This window comes from Moschus berezovskii, chromosome X (genome assembly GCF_049115385.1).
Source record: "Moschus berezovskii isolate FMDL1 chromosome X, NW_MosBer_1.0, whole genome shotgun sequence".
Lineage (NCBI taxonomy): Eukaryota > Metazoa > Chordata > Mammalia > Artiodactyla > Moschidae > Moschus > Moschus berezovskii.
Window position 1 is genome coordinate 92,599,970 of NC_142488.1, and position 22,115 is coordinate 92,622,084.

The 22,115-nt window shown below is 39.6% G+C and overlaps 1 protein-coding gene across 2 annotated transcripts in view; it reads right to left on the bottom strand.

Annotated features, from left to right (window-relative positions):
- Positions 1-13,451, bottom strand: part of NRK (Nik related kinase) — a 133,200-nt gene extending 119,749 nt beyond the window's left edge. For both annotated transcript variants that reach the window (XM_055393477.2, XM_088833829.1), the window contains exons 1-2: positions 13,099-13,451; positions 5,138-5,203 (exon numbers count right to left, since the gene is read on the bottom strand). In XM_055393477.2, coding sequence (XP_055249452.2) covers positions 5,138-5,203; positions 13,099-13,155 — 123 coding nt within the window. In that variant the 5' untranslated portion in view covers positions 13,156-13,451. The remainder of the gene's footprint in view (positions 1-5,137; positions 5,204-13,098) is intronic.
- Between the last annotated feature and the right edge of the window lie 8,664 nt (positions 13,452-22,115).

Here is a 22,115-nt window from a genome sequence, read left to right on the forward strand (position 1 = left end):
GAGATGGTTGGATGGCATCACCAACTCGATGGATATGAGTTTGAGTAAGCCCTGGGAGTTGGTGATGGATAGGGAGGCCTGGCGTGCTGCAATTCATGGGGTCGCAAAGAGTCAGACATGACTGAGTGACTGAACTGACTAAACACCGTTTTACCCTTGCATTGGGTATCATAGTAGTTACTGAGCTAAGGTCTTGCTATCAGGTAGTAAAGTGGAGGAAAGAATGGACACACATGATGATAATCATTTTATTTGGTGCGATGAGTAACTTCTCCACCTAATAGCCAATAATCAGCTTCTGTTTTGCAAGGTGGTGAAAGAACTATAGGATAGTTTTTACTATGCTCATAACACTAAGTTTCCATTTTATTGAGTTCCAGGCACTGTGCTAGGTGTATTGTTGAAGAGCAAAAAAAAAAAAAAAAAAACGCTGGAGATTATCTAGTCAAATAGATTTATTTTATACTTGAGGAAATAGGCCCAGAAAAGTCAATCTACAAGTATTGTGTCAGTTAACGGGAGGGTCAGGTTGCCACCCACTGAGCTATTCTAAAAGGTCTTGATCTCTCTTTTAATATTCCATATTCCATAGAATAACTACAGACTCTCTGGGTATATTGATCTTTGGGAAACTGTTTATTTTTTAATAGTACCATTTAAAAAAGTTTCAAAATAATTTATTTTTGTTAATATGGTCTCACATGGGCAAATTCTAAGTATTCTTCCAATTTGAATGACAATTCTTAAGCTATGAGACCAGAATCTAAAGGTGAAAAGGAAACTGCATTTTATAACTCTAGTGGAGTAAAAAAAGAAAGAACTGAACTTTCTCCTAAAAAGAGAGAAAAGTAAAACCCATGATTTTAAGTGAGGTTTATACTGGCAGGCGGCAGGAGAGGGTAGAAAGACAGGTATTTAATTAGAAGAAAAAGAAGGAAAGGAAAAGGGTTACAATGTGGAGTGTGCAACTCAGTCCTCATTTCAACATGCACAGACCTCAGCAGACAGCTGGAAACCTGCCAGAGAACGAGGCCTTGGAAACAAGCTGGAAGACATTGGAGAGACTTTAACCAAAACAAACACCAGCAGGGGATGTGGTTGGCAGAGCTGAAAAAGCAAAGGACTCTATGAGTCACTCCAACATTAATTTTGAATGTTATCATGCTTCCATTTTGTTGTACAAAGTATTTATACATCATTTTATATATGTATATATATTCACATATATATACATATGCACATATATATTATTTTGGTAAAGAACAAATAACATTACAATCATTAGAAATATACAATTTAAAATATAGAAAAGTACATCCACTATCTCACTACTCATATTAATAACATTTAATTCACTATTTTTAATGTGCAAATTTTTAACATAACTGTAATCAGAATATAAAAATAATATGCAATATGTAACACTGTAAACATAGTTATGTGCTGCTAGATAGCTTCATAAACATTGCTTTTCAGAGCAATGAGATATTAACTAAGTTAAGATAATTTACAAAGGGGGAATAATAAATGGTCAACAAAGGGTGAGGGAGATAGATGGGGAATTTGAGATCGACATGTACACGCTGCTATACTTAGATAAACAGCAAGGACCTACTGTATAGCAAAGGGAACTATGTTCAGTATTATGTAACAACCGAAATGGGAAAGAATTTGAAAAAGAATAGATACATGTATAACTGAATCATTTTGTTGTACATCTGAAACACAACAATGTTGATCAACTGTGCTCCAATACAAAATAAAAATTTTAAAAAAAGATTTTTAATGAACTGCTAAATGCCAAGTATGGGCTAGCATTAGAGTGCAGTACTCTTAAAACACAGTCAAAAGCTTTTCTCCACATATTTATGGTCCTGACCTGGTGGAGAGAAGCCCTTGCAGTAGGAAAAAATGTGAAACCATATCCAATTTCTCTCCCCCTCGCCCATTCAGTAAAAGCCCTAAGCTTTAGGGGAAGGGCACCAAATGCTGTTCCTTACAGGGTACAGATGAAGACATGATATAGCTGGGGGAAATGTAAAAACATATTCAGTCCTCTACTTCTGGGGGAAGAGCAGGAATCATTCCTGGATCCAAGCCATTTAGAGGTGTCTTACCAGTAATAGAAGAGCAGGTTAAGTAAGAAGGTCCCACTCTCATGACCTAGAGGCATAGGATCTGCCTAAAACAGGGGTTGAATCAGGAAAACCAAGAACTCTTCCCTGCCCTACTAGGTGCTTAGTTGCTCAGTCATGTCCGATTTTTTGCAACCCCATGGACAGTAGCTCACCAATCCATGGGATTTTCCAGGCAAGAATATTGGAGTGGGTTGCCATTCCCTTCTCCAGGGGATCTTCCTGACCCTAGTAAGAAGGGATAGCAATATACATACCTCTGGGGGAGGCACGAGAGCACTGAGTGAGTATCTCTGAAGCACAGAGCACAAGGGAAAACTAAAGCTCATATCCCAGAAACTCAGAATCCCCTGATGATAAATACCGCCACAAAATACACACACACACAGAGGCACATGCATATGCACACAAAACAAAAATGAAAACAAAGCCCCTATACATTTCGTATTTAAACTGCTGAAAAACAAAGAAGAAAACTTTTAAAGGCAGCCAGAAGAAAAACACAAAGGAACAAAGATAAGAATGACAGCAGACTTCAGAAACCATGCAAACCAGAAGACAATAGAGTATTATCATTAAAGTGCTGAAAGGAAAAACAGTAACTGTCAAACCCAAATTCTATATCCAATGTAAATATCTTTTGAAAATGGAGAGACTTTTCACACAAAGGCAGAGACTTAATTACCAGAAGTCCTGCACTATAAGAAATGTTAGAGGAAGTTCTTCAGGCTTAAGGATATCATACACAGAAACCTGGATTTAACCAAATAAATGATGATACCAGAAATAGCTCAAATGAGTATAAATATAATTTTTCTTCCTTTTAAGTTGCTCTAAAAGACAACTGACTAAATAAAAAGTAGTAGTATTGAGTAGAGGGAACAGAGTAGTAGTAGTATGGGTTTATATCATATTTAAGAACAAAATATATAACAACCTTGAGCATAGTACACAAGCTGAGATACCACACAGTGAAGTGGTAGAACATTACTTGAAGGCATACTGTGCAATTTAAGATGGATATTGAAAAATCTTGATTATGGTAGTAGTTACCTGATTGGACATATTTGTCCAAACTCATGAAATTGTACACTTACAAGGATGAATTTTTCCAAGTGTAAACTATACTTCAATAAGCTCTAGTTTAAAAGAAAGAATTATTATGCACAACTCACCTTCTACCCTCTTGACTTTTCTTCTTCTTATGGCGTCACAATTCTGATGACTGCTGATGAAAAACCATCTTTTTGTGTTATCTAGCCTTACCTTTGCTTTTTGCCTTATAAAACTGAGGGTTTTATTCCTACTATCTGATGGTGAAGAGAGCTATATACCTTCAAATGAAAGAAAGTACCCAAATACACACACACTTAAATACACACCCCTGAGGAATTAACGCATGTTTAGAGCCATGGATATGACAAACATGCCATAAAGAAGAGAAACTTGTATGCATAAGGTATAGGAATCTATGCACAAGGTGGCAAAATTTGCTTAGATCACAGAAACGTTAACCAATCATTCAGTCTGGATGCAACTTGGATAACATAAACAATACATTTGCATCTGTATCATATCACTGTCTAAAGCTTATTGTTTCTGTTAATAGGTTAGGTCAAAATGACTTAAGAAAAATTTTACCATGAATATTGACATACTCTGTTCCTTATACTCACCTAATTTCTTTCTACTTTTAGGACTCCTCCATAATTCTATTTCTACTACTGTCTGTGCTATATGTACCTTTGTACAAATTTTAAAGATCTCCCCACTCTACCTGGGTAGATGAATTTTAAAAAGAAACTCCTGGGCAGATGCAGCCCTAAAGATACAAGGCTTGGGAAGCAGAGGGTACCTTTGTCTGAATTAGAACGAAGCCCCCTCCACTGGACCCATTTCAGGATACTTCTACACAACCCATATGGAGAGGACCTGTGGTCAGCTGACAGTAAGGATCAGTCCAGGGATAGTGATTTGGTATTTGAGGGATATGCCTAGGGAAGAGGAATCCCACATTTGTACATATCATTATACAGGACTGAGAAAATGTCTATTCACCATATTACAGAGTCAGGGAAGGGCACCTGATAAATGATAGGGCCACTAAAGCACTGTTATCACCAATAGAATCCTTTATACTGCTCCTGCTCTACCTGGAATGAGTCAGCATAATCCTCTACAATCATACCTTTGCTTGGTTATCTCATATTTGTTCTCCTGCTGTCAGTTTACCAGTGATTTCCCCAGGGAGGCTGACCCTTCAATCTAAAATAAGCCCCCTTGTTCTTTACTTTTATATCACTAGGAATTTTCTTACAGAGATATATTACAATTGCAATTATATAATTGTTTATGTGTTTACTTTTATATATTTGCCTCCTCCAATCCCCCCCAGACACACACATACGCACATTTAGTCACTTATATATTTCTAGTCCATAAACTCTAGAAGAGCAGGAACTATCTGCTTTGTTCACCAGTTTATCTCCAAAGTCTATCACAGTGTCTGTCATATACTTTGTGGTATATAAAAATCATTGAACAAATACATAGATTTTCTTGTTAGATCATTTGGGAAACTATCACATATATGTGCATATTCATGTATACAGGATGATATAGAATGCTATGGAAACTTTTGCAACATTCAGCTTAAAAGTTGAATGTGAGTAACTAGAATGGTATGGGTATACAATATAGAACAATTAATATTTTTATTTGGGTACATATTATTTGAATTAGTTCCCTTTTCCTTTGGCAATTTTATTAACTTTCTGCTAATAATGTTTAGATCTTACGTTTTGTTGGTTGGTTCACTATAGCTTTCTAATCCATTTCTTCCATAATAATTCTCACAGTTGTCACTGAGCTATCTTAATTTGATTGTTCTCTCAAAGTGAAATATGCTTTGGCATTATTTGATTTGCAGTGTAGGGTTCTGACTTGCAATCATTATTGTCATTAGAAAATGCAGAATGAAAACATAATGTAACTCCACTTACCAAATAGATTCTGCCATAAGTACCAAGGCCAATGGTTTTATCCAGTGAGAATATTCCAGTTGGATCCTGCAAAAATGTACAGTAAAACTTCTGAATTTTCTTGGAAAAACAGCTAAGTATTAAACTGTATAGAATGCTATTTTCAGTCTGCCCTGTTCCCTTAGAATTTCCATGGGAATAACCTAAGCATTATTTACCAAAGGAATACAGTTATCACAATCTCCCTGGACTGAGTGTACTGTTTTTTTTTTAAGCAATTGTGTGAACATTAAATAGTTGTACAATTGATTATCATCAGTTCAGTTCAGTTCAGTTCAGTCGCTCAGTCGTGTCCGACTCTCCGCGACCCCATGAATCACAGCACGCCAGGCCTCCCTGTCCATCACCAACTCCCGGAGTTCACTCAAACTCATGTCCACAGAGTCGGTGATGCCATCCAGCCATCTCATTCTCCGTCGTCCCCTTCTCCTCCCGCCCCCAACCTTTCCCAGCATCAGAGTCTTTTCCAGTGAGTCAACTCGTCGCATGAGGTGGCCAAAGTATTGCAGTTTCAGCTTTAGCATCAGTCCTTCCAATGAACACCCAGGATTGATCTCCCTTAGAATGGACTGGTTGGATCTCCTTGTGGTACAAGTGTGATTATCATAAAACTGTGAAATTGGTACAACCATATCTAGGTGAGGCATATTCATAATTTAATTAGAAATACTATTAGAAGTAGAAAGAAATTCATTTACTTGCAATGAAAAACTCTTTTCATATCCATCTTTTGAGTGCTAACCAGAAAGGCAGAAAGTTTCTCATTCAGTAACGGTAATATTGAGTAGATACATAATGATAAGTAGATATTGGCTATAAAGTCTAAATTGTTTATTTACATAATAGCAATTTCCCTGGTGATTCAGTCAGTAAAGAATCTACCTGCAATGCGGGAGACTTGGGTTGGACCCCTGGGTCAGGAAGATCCCTTGGAGAAGGAAATGGCAACCCACTCCAGAATTCTTGCCTGTGGACATAGGAGCCTGGCAGGCTACAGTCCATGGGGTTGCAAAGAGATGGACATGACTGGGCAACTAACACACACACACACACACAATTCTTAAGAAGAACATTGTTTCTAAATATGAACAACGAAACATGATCATGGCAATAAAAGAGTATCATTTTAAAAAAAGAGTTCCTTTTGTTTGTCTTTAAGTTAATCTTTACATCAGCTGAATATGTTTTCATGGCACAAATTCACTGGTGATACAGTCTGTGTCTTAACCTTAAATGTGACATCAATGAAGGCAAAATACAACATGTTTATCAACAGATTCCTGAGGTTTCCACATTCATCCTTAAACATTATTTTCTTACCTTAAAATATTGATATTAATTTCCTGTTCACCACAAAACATGGTTTCTTGAATTTTATCACTACTTAAACTTTTATCCTAGCAGCTTATGCTATTTTGGCAAAACATGTATGAGATATGAGTAGATGCCAATTTACACACAAAGTAACAGGAGCATTGGCAAACTCTTGGAAATTCACATGCCGTATAGAAAGCACATTTTATATACACAAACTTCATGTAACCTTGTTTGAAAATATTTTTATCACTGTGACAAATATGAGCTAAACAGAAAAACTATTGAGCAAATGCAATGTATATGACTGAAATTATAGACTCCTTTAAATTGTTGTGATATTTGTGTAATCTAGCAAAACTGTCATAGGAAAATGACACAGCTCTGGGATTACTTTAATCAACAAATATTCACCTGGACAGAGTCAGGAGACTGGAAGTTTAGCCCCAGTTCTGCCTTTAATTAACTGTATGACTGTGTGTAAGTTACTTACTCTCTCTGGGACTCAGTTTTCACATATATAAAATAAAGGTGCTGTGTTAGGTGACTTCCTAGCTCTAAAATTCTTTGGAAAAAAATCAGATTCTGACATTCGAAAATCCAGATGCTTCCAATGCACTGATATGACAATTGCTAGCAGGCTAATTTCTTAAAATTCTCATTAAAATCAGTGCCACAATATGCACAATATCATTGTAGGAAAACAGTTCTGGGAAATACTTCCAATGAAAATACAAAGTTTTTTAAATTATAATTTTGAGAATATAATGAAAGTAAAAAGAGATGTATAGAGAGTTTTGATAATAACCATATCATTGTTGTTATAATTCATTGAAAAAATTACAGGAAAATGTTAGCCAACAAAGAATTTCCTAAGGTTTGGCTTGAAGAACTTATCAATTTAACATATTTGTTTAAAGGAGATCTTTGCAGAATTTATGTGAGACATTATTAATTCTGGAGAAATAACCTCTAGTCACTGGTCAAAAGAATCAACTACGTTAGCTGGTTCTTATTGGTAAACCATTCTTTTTCTAGCTGAGGCTGCATTTTAGCTTAAAAAAAAGAAAAGATACCATATATCAGAGAATTACTGCACTATCTGAACATGTTTATTTCCAAATCTTTGAACACAGTCTTTGATTTCTTTAATTCCTTTTCTAGCCCTCAATAATGTAAGTACTGTACTCATACTTGAACTCAAGTATCTATTTATTCAATAAAGACGCCAAGGAAACAAATGGGAGAATAAAATGCCTGTGTGATTCTTGGAGGCCTTATTTTATCTATATTCATATTGTTTAGAAATTTCTTCCTGCTCACAAATGACTGAAACATCTTAAATTCATTCTCCTCATGCTCATACTTAATTAAAGAAGGTTTCAAAAACTTTTTCTTCTGTTCTTAATGGAAGCTAAATCTAGTATTCATTTATTCTAAGAGTATTTTTTTCATTAGTTTTATACAAGATTTTTTGTTTCTGTCTCCACATTAATCTTTCAAAACTAAATGACTGTCAAACTGGGCAAAAAGAGGAGGGGTCTATGCTAATGACTAGGATAACATTACACAATTTCTTATATCAAATTTTCCACTGAATTATAGTCAGAGAAAGTTTATTCTAGGCTCCCAAGGGAGGAAGTACTGAGAAGTCAACTTTTTTCGGTTTTTTTGGTGACTGTGAAATTGAAAGATTCTCACTAGCAGGGTCTTTATGATTACTTGGTCCTCTCCTCTGCCCTGATACTGCAGACGCTTTAACCTCTGAAGCCCACTTCACTTCACTTCAAGAAAACCAGAAGAGGAAAGATATATTTATATTTATGACTGTTATATTAATTTAGAAAATATTTGGTGGTTCAGTACCTACTTCAGTGTTCCATTTGGTTAAAAAAATAGTTAACAAGAAACCTTAATTTGTGAAAGTTTTCCTCAAAAGATAGTACTGAAAGTCTAATTTTTAAAACATTTTGAATTGTAAAATGTCAGGCAAACACATGTCTAAAAAACTCCTGCAATTTAAAAGTCCTAGTCTGTTTGCCCCCTGAAATCTAGAATTTCAGGGAGATATTTCGGTCTTCTGAATTCAAGAAGAGGTAAGAAAATGATCACACTGATGGGTACTTTTATTAAGGGCTGGGGTTAAGGGTAACAGTAGAAAAAGAACCACTAGAAGGCAGTGTTTGCCGGTCATGGAAGAGACGCAGAGAGAGATCTACAGAACCAAATACAGCAGAAATTAAGAACAGTGGGGAAATGATAAATGGTCAACATAGGTAGCAATACATTTCAGATTTAGGGCAGTAAAAGAAAAGCACAGAACATATTCTAGTAGTTAGCTAAAGAAAGAAAAGAGATTGCAGGTACCTAGAAGGAATAGCAGAGGCTATTGTTTTTTTTGTTTCAAATATTAGATATAGTGACTTTAAGAAAATAGTTTATGGATATAGAAACTGGAAATGGCAGATATAACAAAATAAGTGTCAGTAAGTTTCAGAGATATTTGGACTAGTGGGCTTCACAATTCATGTGGAAATTTAAAAAGGACAATCTCTTCCTCTAGACCAGTGTTTCTCAAACTGTGGACGGCAGACTCTCCCAACATGAGACTCATCTGCAGATTCTTGTTTAAAATACAGATTCCCATCCATGGAAATATGAAAACAGCATTTCTGTGGATGGGCTCCAAGCTCATTCTTGAGAACTGTTCTGGTGCACTAACATAAAACCTACTGCTCTAGATATTGGGGCAGGGGACTGAGAAAACTGGCTGAAGTACAATGCTGTGTTGAGGTGATGCTCTAGAATACCTAATGGAGGATATGCTGAATATTTCAATCTTTGTGGACTAGAAGGTAAAACTGATTCCAAATAGGAGGCAAGGGATTTGAGAAAGTGTAAGGTTCTCATGACTGAGTGTGGAAGGTAGGCTTGGTCTTCCACCCAGGGTGGTGGGAGACTGGGAGAGCTGGCAGTTTATATTTAAATATAAACCTAATGTAATTCAAATATAGTTTTTTGGATCATGTACTATTTCAGATCACCTCTGCCACTACTGTCCTCCAGGACTGTCTAATCCTGACCCCAATATAGATTAGGACTACACATGGCAGTGTCAAATACCAAGGCCACAGTCGTGAGGAATGTCATTACCATACTGGGCACAGAAGGCAAAGGGACTATCACAGTGAAAGACATGCCAGATTTGGAGATGAAGAAATAGTTTTCAGTTCCAAGGATGGAGTGACATATGTATACTAGGGGAAAAACTTTATATATATATATCCCCAGGTATTGCTGTTGGCAGGCAATGTGAAACACACACAGATTACAAATATATATAGAGATATATACACACACACATATACACAAACACATACCTACATATAATGTTTTACATATATAAAACATAAGGCTTTTGCAATTCTTTTTTCAAAAAAGGAAGCACAAACCACAAATCTCTGTATTTTCTTTTCTGTTTTTCACCTGTAGGAAATATTTATTCAATAGTTAGTCAGCGAAAATGGAAAAATGATAGTAACCCATTAATTAACAAAGAAGATGTAGTTTACCCACCTCTCGTTCTCTGATTATTATGTTCACTTTCTTATTTTATGTCTTTAACTTTAGGGAATTATGCAAAAAATGTACAGTTTCCCGCCTCTCTCCATGTTTCCACAGCTTTCATTGTTGCTTACTATTTTAGGTTTTAAAAAATATCTAATAGCAAAAGTGTCAAATAACCTTTTACCACTTTCTTTAAATCACAATTTGTACAGCCAGCCTGACTTCTCTCAAAGGTCCTTGTCTTGTGGTCATTTAGCTGGCCAGCCCTGAAACGGACATAATATATCAGTTTTAAACTACACCTGTATTTAAATATTCTATACTCTGCATGGGAGAAGGCAATGGCAACCCACTCCAATACTCTTGTCTGGAAAATCCCATGGACGGAGGAGCCTGATAGGCTGTAGTTCATGGGGTTGCTAAGAGTCGACATGACCGAGCAACTTCACTCTCACTTTTCACTTTCCTGCATTGGAGAAGGAAATGGCAACCCACTCCAGTGTTCTTGCCTGGAGAATCCCAGGGGCGGGGAAGCCTCCTAGGCTGCCTTCTATGGGGTCGCAAAGGGTTGGACATGACTGAAGCGACTTAGCAGCAGCAGCAGCAGCATACTCTGCATGACTTGATTCTTTTTTGCTCAACATGAAACTCAACATCTGAATCCCCCTCATTATCTGGCTTTTGCCATGTTGGTATACTTGGTGTTGACAAATGCCAACTTTTTTATCTCATATACATCCTATTGAGGATAATTATCACAAGGGATCTCAGTGTACGCAGGTTTCTTTGCTTGCTTTATCATGTCTATTTTGCACCAAAATGCAAAATTCCAAACAGGTAACTTAGATCTCTTGACCTCTTTATTTATTCTTATTTCTTTACCAACTTTAGGACATAAGTCAAATGAAAAGAAATCACTAATCTATACCTCAGTGACCAAAGCAACAGTGAACTTTTCACATCTCTAAAAATTTGATGTAAAAAAAAAAAAAAGAAATTCTAAAGGGGGTGCTCTTCTTCCACTTGATTTCTTAGGGTTTAGACCTGGATGGATATTGAGAGGGAGACTTAGGCATAATTTGTTCACATGGTGAAGATTTCCATGATATAAAATGGCTCCTATATAATAGAAATTTAGAAACTGTTAGAAGCTGAGGACTTAATGAGATTTTTCATAAAGTCTGTGAAATGAGCCAAACATCAATGCCCTGAGGTTTTGTATCTTCTCCCTACTGCTGCACTAAAAACTACCCTCATCTCTCTCCCCTCCACCAACACCCAGAAAACTAATACTTCACTGAACTGCAGCCTTTCCCTTTATCATCTTGGCTCTCACTAAGTTCTTATGTCCCAGGCCATGACTGGGTCAGGTAGTCTGAGCCATTTTCCCCCATTTTTTGCGGCAATCAAACCCCTTCTCCTTTTCCTCCTTGCTTTTGGGATTCCTTGCTCTGTCATTTCCAGGAGGTCTTTCCCATTCCTGCCTTTAGTCAATTTTCAAAAGAGTTTATTTCAGCTTGCCTATCTATGTGTGGTTTCCTTATTTACCCTAGTTTGCTTTTGCTTTTTTTTTTTCCGCTTTCCCCCACAATACACAGATAATGTTGGAGGAGGGCAACATTTCATTTGTTGGTTTTACACTTGGGAGCAAATCTAGTCAGAATATGAAAGTGCTATTCAGAAAGGAAACCACCAATTGAGGCCTCCATATTCCAGAAATCTCATGTACACACCAAGTGGGAGAATACTCTTTAAAATTCTGTGTGTTTATGAAGCTGCATCAATAACCGCAATGCTGATTATCTGTAATTCCACATGTTTATACTGAGGCTCCCTTTAAAAAAGGCTGAGAACAATTTGCTAAAATGTTACCTATGTGCATCATCTCCTCCTCCACATTGTTTTAGTGTCAAATTGTATAGGTGAGGCTTGGCGAATGCCCAGTGTTTGATGCCATCATCAATAGGACAATATTTAAATGTAAATATGTATACAATTATGGCACTGATACTTTGAATAGTTCTATAATCTCAAGGTTAATATTTACCTTTTCCCAAAGCAAGCAGGCCACTGCCCTGAACTATACAGTTGCTTGGCCATCTTTCCAACATGGGTGCATGCTTATTCCCTTTCGGAGAGTCCAGGGACCCTTTACATTCAAGAGAGGGTGCGAGTGAAATGCCAGTTCAAGGGACTTGAAAAACGGATTTGGGTAGGATCCAACATCTGCCAGAAACCAGATGCCAATGAAATAAACGGCGCTGCTAAAAAAAAAAAATTAAGTCTACTAATAACGACAGTGATAATAGCTCACCAATCAATTACAACTCCGGAGGAAAGCTGGGCAATTTGGGAAAAGGAGAATCCACAAACGAAAACCACAAAAGTTAGCAAGTGATTAGCAACTGAGCGCAATACCATTTAAACACAAATTGGGGTGTGAAGAATTCACTTCTTCCTCAAGCCGTCGAGTTCTTTAGCTCCCACAATACTAAAACGTAATTAGTGCCCTGGCAGAATAAGGTTTTGGAAAGTGCCATTCGAAAGCGAGATGGCAACGGTTTGATTTTCTGGCCCGCTGTCACCTAGAAGGAAAGGTCAAGCAGAGAGTGGGCATCCCTTCTGGCCAAAGCAGCAGCAAACGACGGGGCAGCGAGGTGACACAGGAGTGCTCTCAGGAAGCCACGCGTCGTCGTTCTCCTTGGGCCCCCGCTAGGACAAGTACCCAAGCGCCACTAGACCAAAGAGGCCACATTGGGAAAAGCTCCCGCTGTTTGTGGCTCGCACCATCCCACTGCCACCTCTCTCCACCACCCCCGTCTAAGCCCGGCCCTTCGCCTTTCCGTGAGTTTGGAGCGACTCGGGTGCCCCGAGGGGCGTCCTTCCCAAAGTCCGTTCTTGGGGGCTCCCTCCCGCCCTCGCGGGCTCCTGGAAGTTCTGGCCAAGCCAGGCTCCGGGTCGTCGGTCCCCTCCCTGGATGCTCAGAACTCTCAGAAGACAGCCCTTGGGGGGCTGGGGGTCGACGGGCATCCCCTACTCACCGGCAAGTGGCCTAGATCCGTGACTTCCTTGTCCCTCCAACCGCCAGGTCCCGCCATGGCTTCGAAGGGGAAGCAGAGCGGGCGACCAGGTCAGGCGCCCTCGCGGGAGTCCGAGGTGGAAGCGGACAGAAGTCCAGCGAGGAGAGGGGAAGGGCGAGGGCCAGGGAGAGGAGCGGGGACTCAGGGCTGGCGGCGTGGGAGAAAGAGGAGGGGAAAGTGGAGGGAAAAGAGCGAGGAGTGGAGGGAAGCTGGAGTTTGCGAGGCGGGAAAGCGAGTCTGGCTGAGGCGAGAGAAGAGTCCGAGCGTCCGTCCCGGAGACCACGGAGCGAGAAGGGTGCTCCGCGGGCGAGAGCGAGGCGTCTGCCCGGGGCCGGGCGCGCCTCTTTCAGGGTGGGGAGGGGGGCGGCGCTAGGGGAGGGGGCCGGGGAGCAGCTCGAAGGGGATTGGTGCAGCGTCACGTCGCCAGGTGGGCAACCGAGCGCCGGGGAGGCGGGCGAGGGGGCCGGTGACCGAGGGAGGTGCTGAAGGGCTATAACGGTTCGCCAGCCGGCCCCGGCGCCCGGCCCCGGCCCTGCAGCCCCCTCCCGCCCCCTCCTGAGTCGGCCGCTGCGCCCGCCGCCCCCGCCGGCGGGTGTTCCACAGGAAACTTTTTCGAGGCAGCTGCCAGCCCCGGAAAACTGGTCCCGCTCCGCGCCGCTCCCAGTCTGGGCCCCACAGCCCTACCACAGTCCAAACAGCCCGCGCCCTCAACTCTCCACGAAACACTTGGGACTTTTCTAGTTGCCTGCCTTCTCTCTCTGCTCTGATTCTATTGCTTCATTTGCTGCAAAGACCCATCAAGCGAGATAAGGAAATAACTTACCACTGGGTTAAGGATCCGACCTAGGCGAGTCCCCGGTGCGGGCGGGGCCCGTAGAGAACATCAAGTGTGCCGCAGGGGCTGCCGCGGCTTGGCCTTCGAGGCCAGTAGCCGAAGGCAGTGCAGCGTGGACTGGACCGCTGCGAAGTCCCCTCGAGGCGGATTACATCTCTTCTAGTCCTGGGCTAGCTGGTACCAGGCCCGGGCTGTTCAGTCGGAACCGCACCTGTTCACAGGTGCTGGGAGTTAAGAGTCTGAGTCTCTGAAACTTTGGTTAACCCGGGTCTTAAGTTTGCAGTTCGCCGCGTTCGCAAAGCTCAGAGAAAGTTCCTGCGTCCTTCCCTGTCTTCAGCTCTCTGGCCGGGTTTCATTCATTCGCTCCTTCTTTGCAAAACATTTCCGGACGCTCAGGCTGTTCGCCTCCGTTTCCCCAGAAAGCGCAGGAGGTCCAATACACGGTTTAAAAAGAATCTGACAAAGGCGCTTTAACTTGGAGAAGTAAGACACCTCTTGAAGAGTTTATGGGAAAGGGAGTCGGTGTCTAAAACTAACCGCATTCTAAGCTTTTGCACTGCGAAGAACACTTTAGAAAACGTCCCAAAGCTGCTTACTTCCCCTGGAGCTCATCGACCACGTTGAGCACCCTCGCTCCGAACGTGATGTAGGGGGTTTGTTTCCGGTTTCTTTCTTTTTTAAGCAAAAAAAGAAAGAAAAATTTCTACCTCCTCTAGAAGGATTTAAGGAATAATTTTTCCCATAGACCTGGAACTCACTATTTCTGACCCACGCCTTTCACTTTTGTTATTACTTCCTTTATATATTGGTGGATTTTGTTTATTTCGTGTCTGTTTCAATTTCCGAGTTTGACCCCTTTACATTCCTTAACCTCCGAACCTCAGTGAGTTCTGTAATCGCCAGTCTATCTGGGGAACCCGGTCTCGCTAAATAAAGAAAATTCTCTGTGAACGGGTGCGGGGAAAACCAACTACTGCCTTCCCCCCAAAAGAGATTCTGTTGTTCTGGATCGAATTTTCGTGTTAATTCAAATATGATGTAAACCAAGCAAATTATATTTTCCAAGAATTCAAATCTTGACAACTCCACCGCACAAACTCTTGCTCTTTTTAACAGTTTAAGAATTCCTGTATGATCGGTAAAACTCTTCTAGATTTCTCTGAATATTAATCTGAACATAACATTTCATAACTAGAGCTGGGCAAGTGAGCTAGTTAATAGGAAGTTACACTTTTTAATACATAACTAGTTTTTAGAAGTCAAGACACAGAGTCAAGAAATACAACATTTAAAGGATATCTAAAGAGAATCTTTGCTAAAGGGAAGAAGTGTTGAGACTTTTTTTTTAACAACGTGGTTTGCTGACTGTAGGGTGTGGGGAAATGCCCTGTAGCCCCCGATGGCAGAGACTGTTTTAGCCTGTCTATGGGGACAAGTCCAGACCAGGCAAAAGAATCCAGGCTAGATCATTGGGCTCTCTAGTTGCAGGGCTCCGTGGGAGGCTAGCGGCTTCATGACTCCATAGGGATTAGCCACATCGCCTGGTGGGACCCCCGTGGTGGGGGGAGGGGAAGCTAGGTGTTTGACCAGAACTTGACAGAGAATCTACACATTTTTTAAAGTTATTATTATTTTCAAGGAAAAAGGAGTCATGGAAGACCTTGGAAACTTTGCCTTGTAAGCTGGCATTATGGGGATTTTTGTGGCCAGCGTGGGTAAGGTCAGCCTGGCTAGTTGACCAGAAGGCAAATAGATGGCCCCTGAGCACGAGGCTGAGACAAACCCTGAAGTAGGGCACTTGTTTTCCACCTTCAGGGTTTCTTTTCCCCTCACCCCACAACCATCACTTCCCCTTCCCCCTTCCAAAGTGGTTTTTTCTTCTTTCTTTCTTTCCTGACCTCAAACTGTATAAAAATAACCCCAGTCAATCCAAAGTCTAGAAACTTGTCAGATTGTCTTCTACCCAGAAATAATTTTTCTGCAAATACATTATTTCCTGTATATATTCCATCCTTTTCTCCTCCAATCCATTCTGTTATCTTAAAGCCCTGTGCATTTTGTGACTTTTGGTTGCTGTTTTTTAATAGCTAAAATGTATTGAGTATATGTTATATACTGGAATAAGTGTTTTGGAATAAGTATTCTGGAATGTTCTGGAATAAGTGTTTTGTGTATGTTATCTCATTTAATTTTGTCAAAAATTCTTCCAGCTTTTAAATGATCTCTGTCTCATAGGCAGGGAAGTTGAGGCACAGAGAGATGGAGTAACTTACCTAAAGCCTCACAGCTAGTAATTGGAGGAATCTGGCTTCCAATTCAGGCCGTCTGACTCCAGAACCCACTTGTCAATGACTGTTGAAGGGTCAGTGCATATTTTGAGACTGTGTGAAGAGGAGCCAAATTCAAAAAAGCTTCAGGGTAAGTGAGATCAGATGACATTAGTTAGGCCCCTGAGCTATCCAGTTCCCCTTTCCCCCTTTTCAGCCTTCAAGCCCTCCTAACAGAAATAACAAGGGCTTTATAAAAAGAAATGGAGCCCAGCTATAGCCCAAGTGACCTGCCTGAGCAGAGATTACCAAGTGGATCACCTCATAGGGAAAAACCATGGATTTCAAGCTTAAGAAACTTCCAGAGGAAAAAAATACAGCAATTTTCAATGCTTGCAAAATATTAAAATCCATTCTTATTCCTTCCAGAGAGATTTTTTGGCCGAGAACAAACCTTATTCAGTGGAGACTTGTAGGAGGCTGTGTTTGTGAGCAATCGTACTTAGCTGACCTGAGATGCTAAATGGCAAGGTTACAGCCAGTTAGCTCAGTTGGTAAGAGTACTGCAGACATGGTGCCAAGAGTATGGGTTTGATCCTCCAGAGGGCCAGTGTGCATCTCTCTACTCTTTGGCCCTTGGTAGCACCTCACCTCTGGGCAGCCAGCGATGCCTTTTTAGAAAAAAAGAAAACTCCAATATCATTGCTTTCATCTTTGTATACAAAACATTGCATATTCATTTTTTTTCATGTAAATTGCTAACTACCATAAACTGGAGAAATTACACTGACGAGCATGTGTGTGTTATGAAAAATACAGATCCAAAAGAGTCTAGGCTGCTTTTCCTTCTTTTTTTCATTTATACATTTATTAATTGGCAATATATATCTTAATAGACACTTTAAAAATGAAATTTATTAAGCATTTAAGTACACAAAACAGTCTGCCATTTATTGTTTTTCTTCTACTTTGACACCTTGGGTATGAAAACATATATCTTGTAAACGTCTATTAGGACAAATTTGCTGCCTACAAATAAGGTTACATAGCAATCTTCTTGAAAAGATACTTTGTACATTTGTGATTGTAAATACTCAAGGTCCAATATTTCCCAGTATACTTGTGAGCCAGCTGGGGCAGCCTACCTTTTAAGAGTCTGAGGGATTCCTTTCTGAAGGAGGAACCTCCTTTGGGAACCATAGGGTGAAAGAACCTGCTTAAGGTTTTCTTTTCTTTGGAGACAATTTTGAAACTGTAGGATTTCTGCTATAGTCCCCAACAATCTTGCCACTGATTCTTTGGATTTTTCCTGTCTCACTCCTCTGAGGACAAAGCAAAAAAAAAAAAAAAAAAAACCTGATGTTTCTCAGGCTAAAGGTCATGAAATGTGCCTTCTGACCATAGTTTGCAAAGCTTCTGTTACTTGTCGTGGAATGCTCTTAAGCTCGGCATGATTTGAGCTATGCTTGTTTCTAAAATGGGGCCCTGGAAATCTGATCCCGGCTGAACATGGGTCTTGTCGCTATTGAAAACTGGAATGCTACTCTAAAAAAAGACAATTGTTTTATAAAGAGAACTAAAACAGGGAAATTAAAACCAAAAGTCATGAATTTCTGAAGTTAGCCTTGGGACTTCCTTTTCCCCCATTTTTTTCACTCTTTGAAGGCCATACCATTCTAGTCCTGGAATTCCCAATCCAGCAGCTTCAGGCTAGCCAGCTTGCCTCACTCAGCAGAAACACATTTACTGTGATGGTAATGAAGATTATACTTCAAGACACCTCACTTGCACTTCTAAGGACCTGGGAGTGGTACTAGTAATTCTGTATTGGCAATTTTATATTCTATTTTGAAGTGGGCGCCCCAAATTTTAAAAGCTTCACATCCAACAGAACTTGGATTTGGCCCTGAATGCATAATGGCAACCCACTCCAGTGTTCTTGCCTGGAGAATCCCAGGGACAGGGGAGCCTGGTGGGCTTCCGTCTGTGGGGTCACACAGAGTCGGACACGACTGAAGTGACTTAGCAGCAGCAGCAGCATATTGTGTAGACAGCATAGTAAAGTTGAAGTATATTCATGCGTGTGTGTGTATGTGTGTGTGTGAAAATCTCCATAATATTACTGAGACTTACAAAAAGAGTTGCAACTAGCAATCCACAGTGGAGTGTGCGTTTTGAAAAGAGAAAAATTAAAGAAAAGAGAAATAACACTGAAGCTTAAGAATTTAAACATCTACATAAAAAGGAATACATTACTTAAGTAGAATGGATATCCTTTTGATTGAAGATTAAAAAGAAAGAGAAAATGGAAATAGTATCATTATGAAAGTATGCTACAAACTAATGACTGGAAATAAATGGGCACTATTTTCCTGAATCTAGATCACAGCACTGCCACTAGGGAAAGAAATAATAATGATAGTGAACATATTTTTTAATGTTTTATACTATTGTATTAGAAAATATCAACGCATTGGAATGTCAAACAACTCAAAGTTGAATGCAGAAAAAGATAACACTCTCTACTTTCTCTATCGCATCACATTCTACCACCACAATCCCCTCCCTCTAGTTGTTAACAGTTTGATGTATACCATTTTCTATAATGATAAGCTTTAAGAAAACACTTGCATACATAGTTCTCTCTCCTTATTCTTTTGTTCTTCTCTTTTTTAATTTATATCTCGGGAAGTGGGATTCTTTTCCATGGTTCTGTCTTGTAGAAAGCAACACATACATGTACAAATACATAAAGAATCAAGAATGTTCTGAGAGAATATTACTTCAACAGAAAATATTGTGATACACTACACAATAGTGTAGGAGAAGAGAGAAAATTGATGGAGAGCACTGACCTGTTGCACATAGGGACAAAGCTCTAGGCCCAGAAAAATGAAAAACTAGAAAAAAAGTTAAAACCCTACATATGTGGTTGTGGTGATCTTTGGAATACGAAAGAAGTGTTGCAAATTTGAAAACAGGCAAAATTCCAATTTTCAAAACAGAACAAAAAAATAGGTTTTAGAGACTATTGTTGTTGTTGTTTAGTCGCTAAGTTGTGTCCAACTCTTTGTGACCTTATGGATTGTAGCCTGCCAGGCTCCTCTGTCCATGGAATTTCCCAGGCAAGAAAACTTGATGTTGGTTCTAGGGGAATTCTCTCAGAATATTATATAGATGGCTCCTAAGAGGTAGTCCCCAGGAGCAGGGATACGTTGATAAGGCTCCGTGACAAACCAGCTCATATTCTATTTTGAACATATTCTATTTTGTGACATCAACCTTGTAGGTACCCCTCAGTGAACCAGGCATCTTATCATTCATGACATGACTTTATATGGTGTCCTCCCACAGTTGATGAGGGCTGGCCTGTGTGGCCAATAGAATATGGGTGAGGTGATAATATGTGCTTTATAAAGCTAAGTCATAAAAGACATTGAAGCTTCTATCTAGGGGTCTCAAATTGCTTGCTCTGGTGGAAGCCATTTGCCAGGGTTTGAAGACATTGAAGCAGCTCTGTGGTGAGACCTACATGGAGAAAAACTGAGGACAACATTTATACCGTCTTGCCACTTGTGTAATGAGTCACTTTGGAAGTGAATTTTGTAGCCCCATTCAAGCCTTAAGATGATAACACTCATGGGTAACATCTGATTGCAAATTCATGACAGACCCTGAGCTAAGCCACTCCTAAATTTATGACCCATAGAAAACATGAGAGATAAGAAAAGGCTATATTTTTACACCACTAAATTTGGGGATGAATTGTTGTAAAGCAGTAAATAACTGATCAAATGAGTTGCTCACCAAGTAGATGAGGTTACTCCTATAGTCAATGTGTCTTTATGTCAGCAAAGAATCTTATAATATCATCTTACACAAGATAGACAAATGTGGGCTGGAAAAAGCACAGAAAGTCATGATTAGATGAACAAAACAGTTGACTGATGAATCAATAGCAAACTGAAGAGAACTTGTGATACTGATATAAGGTTATGCTGAGCATAATGAAATATACATTCCAGAGTAGCACTATCCCATAGAACTTCTGTGGTGGTAAAATGTTCTATATTTGCACTGGTAAGTATGATAGCCTCTAGAAACATGTGGCCAATTACTTGAAACGTGGCTGTTACAACTTAGGAACGGGATTCTTAATTTTACTTAGTTTTAATTAAGGTAAATTTAAATTTGTTTATACAGTGCATAATTTATACAGTGAATAAATTAAAATTATACAGTTGCTGAAGGTCACTATACTGGACAGTGCAGCTCTCTATGATTTAAGAAATAAGATTTGTTAAAATTTAGTGGAAAAATAAACAGAATCTTAAGGACAGAAACTCTAAAAAGAATGTGATACAGATTTTCTGTCCTTGTCTTTGTGCTCAACTTATTTATCGATGCTGTAGGTGACAACATGAAAGACATGCATGTAACATTTGCTGATGAACCCAAACTGTAAAGAATTATTAATCTATTGGTTGATGGCATTTTTCTTAGGCCTGCCACTCCAAGGTCGAGTAAGGAGGGAGTAGAGTAAAGGCAGTGATTGGGCTGAGACATAAGGTAGTCTTTAGGTTTACTTCAAAGGAAAGGGTTCCAAGGCCAGAATAGGGTAGAGAAGACAAGCAATAAATTGGGCATAGGTTTGGGAGGCAATGAAGCAGACAAGCTGAGAAGATAAAACTAGAGATGAGACTGGAGCTGCCAGGAAGCTAGAATGATGAATGAGCAGGGGGTTAGGAAAGGGAGGCAGGGGGTAAACTGAAGTGAAGCGAAGAATACACTCAAATGAAGGCCAGTTCCTGCAGGCTTTTGGCTGCTTTGTTTCTCTTGATTTTCCTTATGTATTCCCTCTGGGCATGGGCTAGAACATAATATCAATTCTAAAGAGAATCAGACTGTTCAAGAGCCTAGAATTAGTCTAAACGAACCAGATGACATTTTACAGATTTAAGTGTGAATTTTTACATCTTGGTTTGAAAAGCAAATAATTCCAAAAGAAGAAGGAATGAAACCAAACTTTAAAAGGTAATGTTAATCTAGTATTGCAGTGATATCAGAAGGACCAGTAAGGTAACCAAATCAAGGACAGTTTTCTTAATTGTACCCAGGTAAATACACCTGATGGAGGATGATTATTTCAGAATATTACATTTAAACAAATTAAATAGTCTCCAAGCTAGGGTAGTGAATAATGGTGAATAATTTAGAAATTATGACATTTGGAATGGTTGAGGGACTGGTGATGTACAGCCTTTTGAGAAGACTCAGGGGGATGGAGTAGCTATCTTTACATATTTTTAATGGGAAGTCATAATAAAGGAGAATCAATGGATATGTCCCAAAAGGTAAAACATAGAAATTCAAAGAAGAATATTCTAATAGTTATCACTGTAAAGAATTAGCTGCTTTATAAAGGAAAGTAATCTCTCTAACTGGAAATATTTTAAGTGGAGACTACATGATCATCTGCCCCGGATTTGTACAAAGAATTTATGGATTAGAAGATAGATTGAACTAAAGCAACTCTAAATCCTTTTCAATTGAGAGAAACTGCAACTACAGTTCTTTTCCTCTATATGTTGTGGTCTCTGGCTATTTACTCAGAAGACATTGCTATTCTGTTTCCAACTTAGGGACATGTACTATCCTTAAGCCACACCCATGAAACTACATTTTATATAAAGTCACAGAACAAATGCTACACTTGGTTAGAATGCAAAGACATAACTAGCTATTTTTATATGTGGAACAAGTGCCAAGCAATGCAAACATTGCCACCACTCCTTCCCTCTCCCTTTAGCATCCTTCTGATCCTAGGGGATACCACACCAAGTGTACTCTCATCACAATTTGCAAATATCTATTTC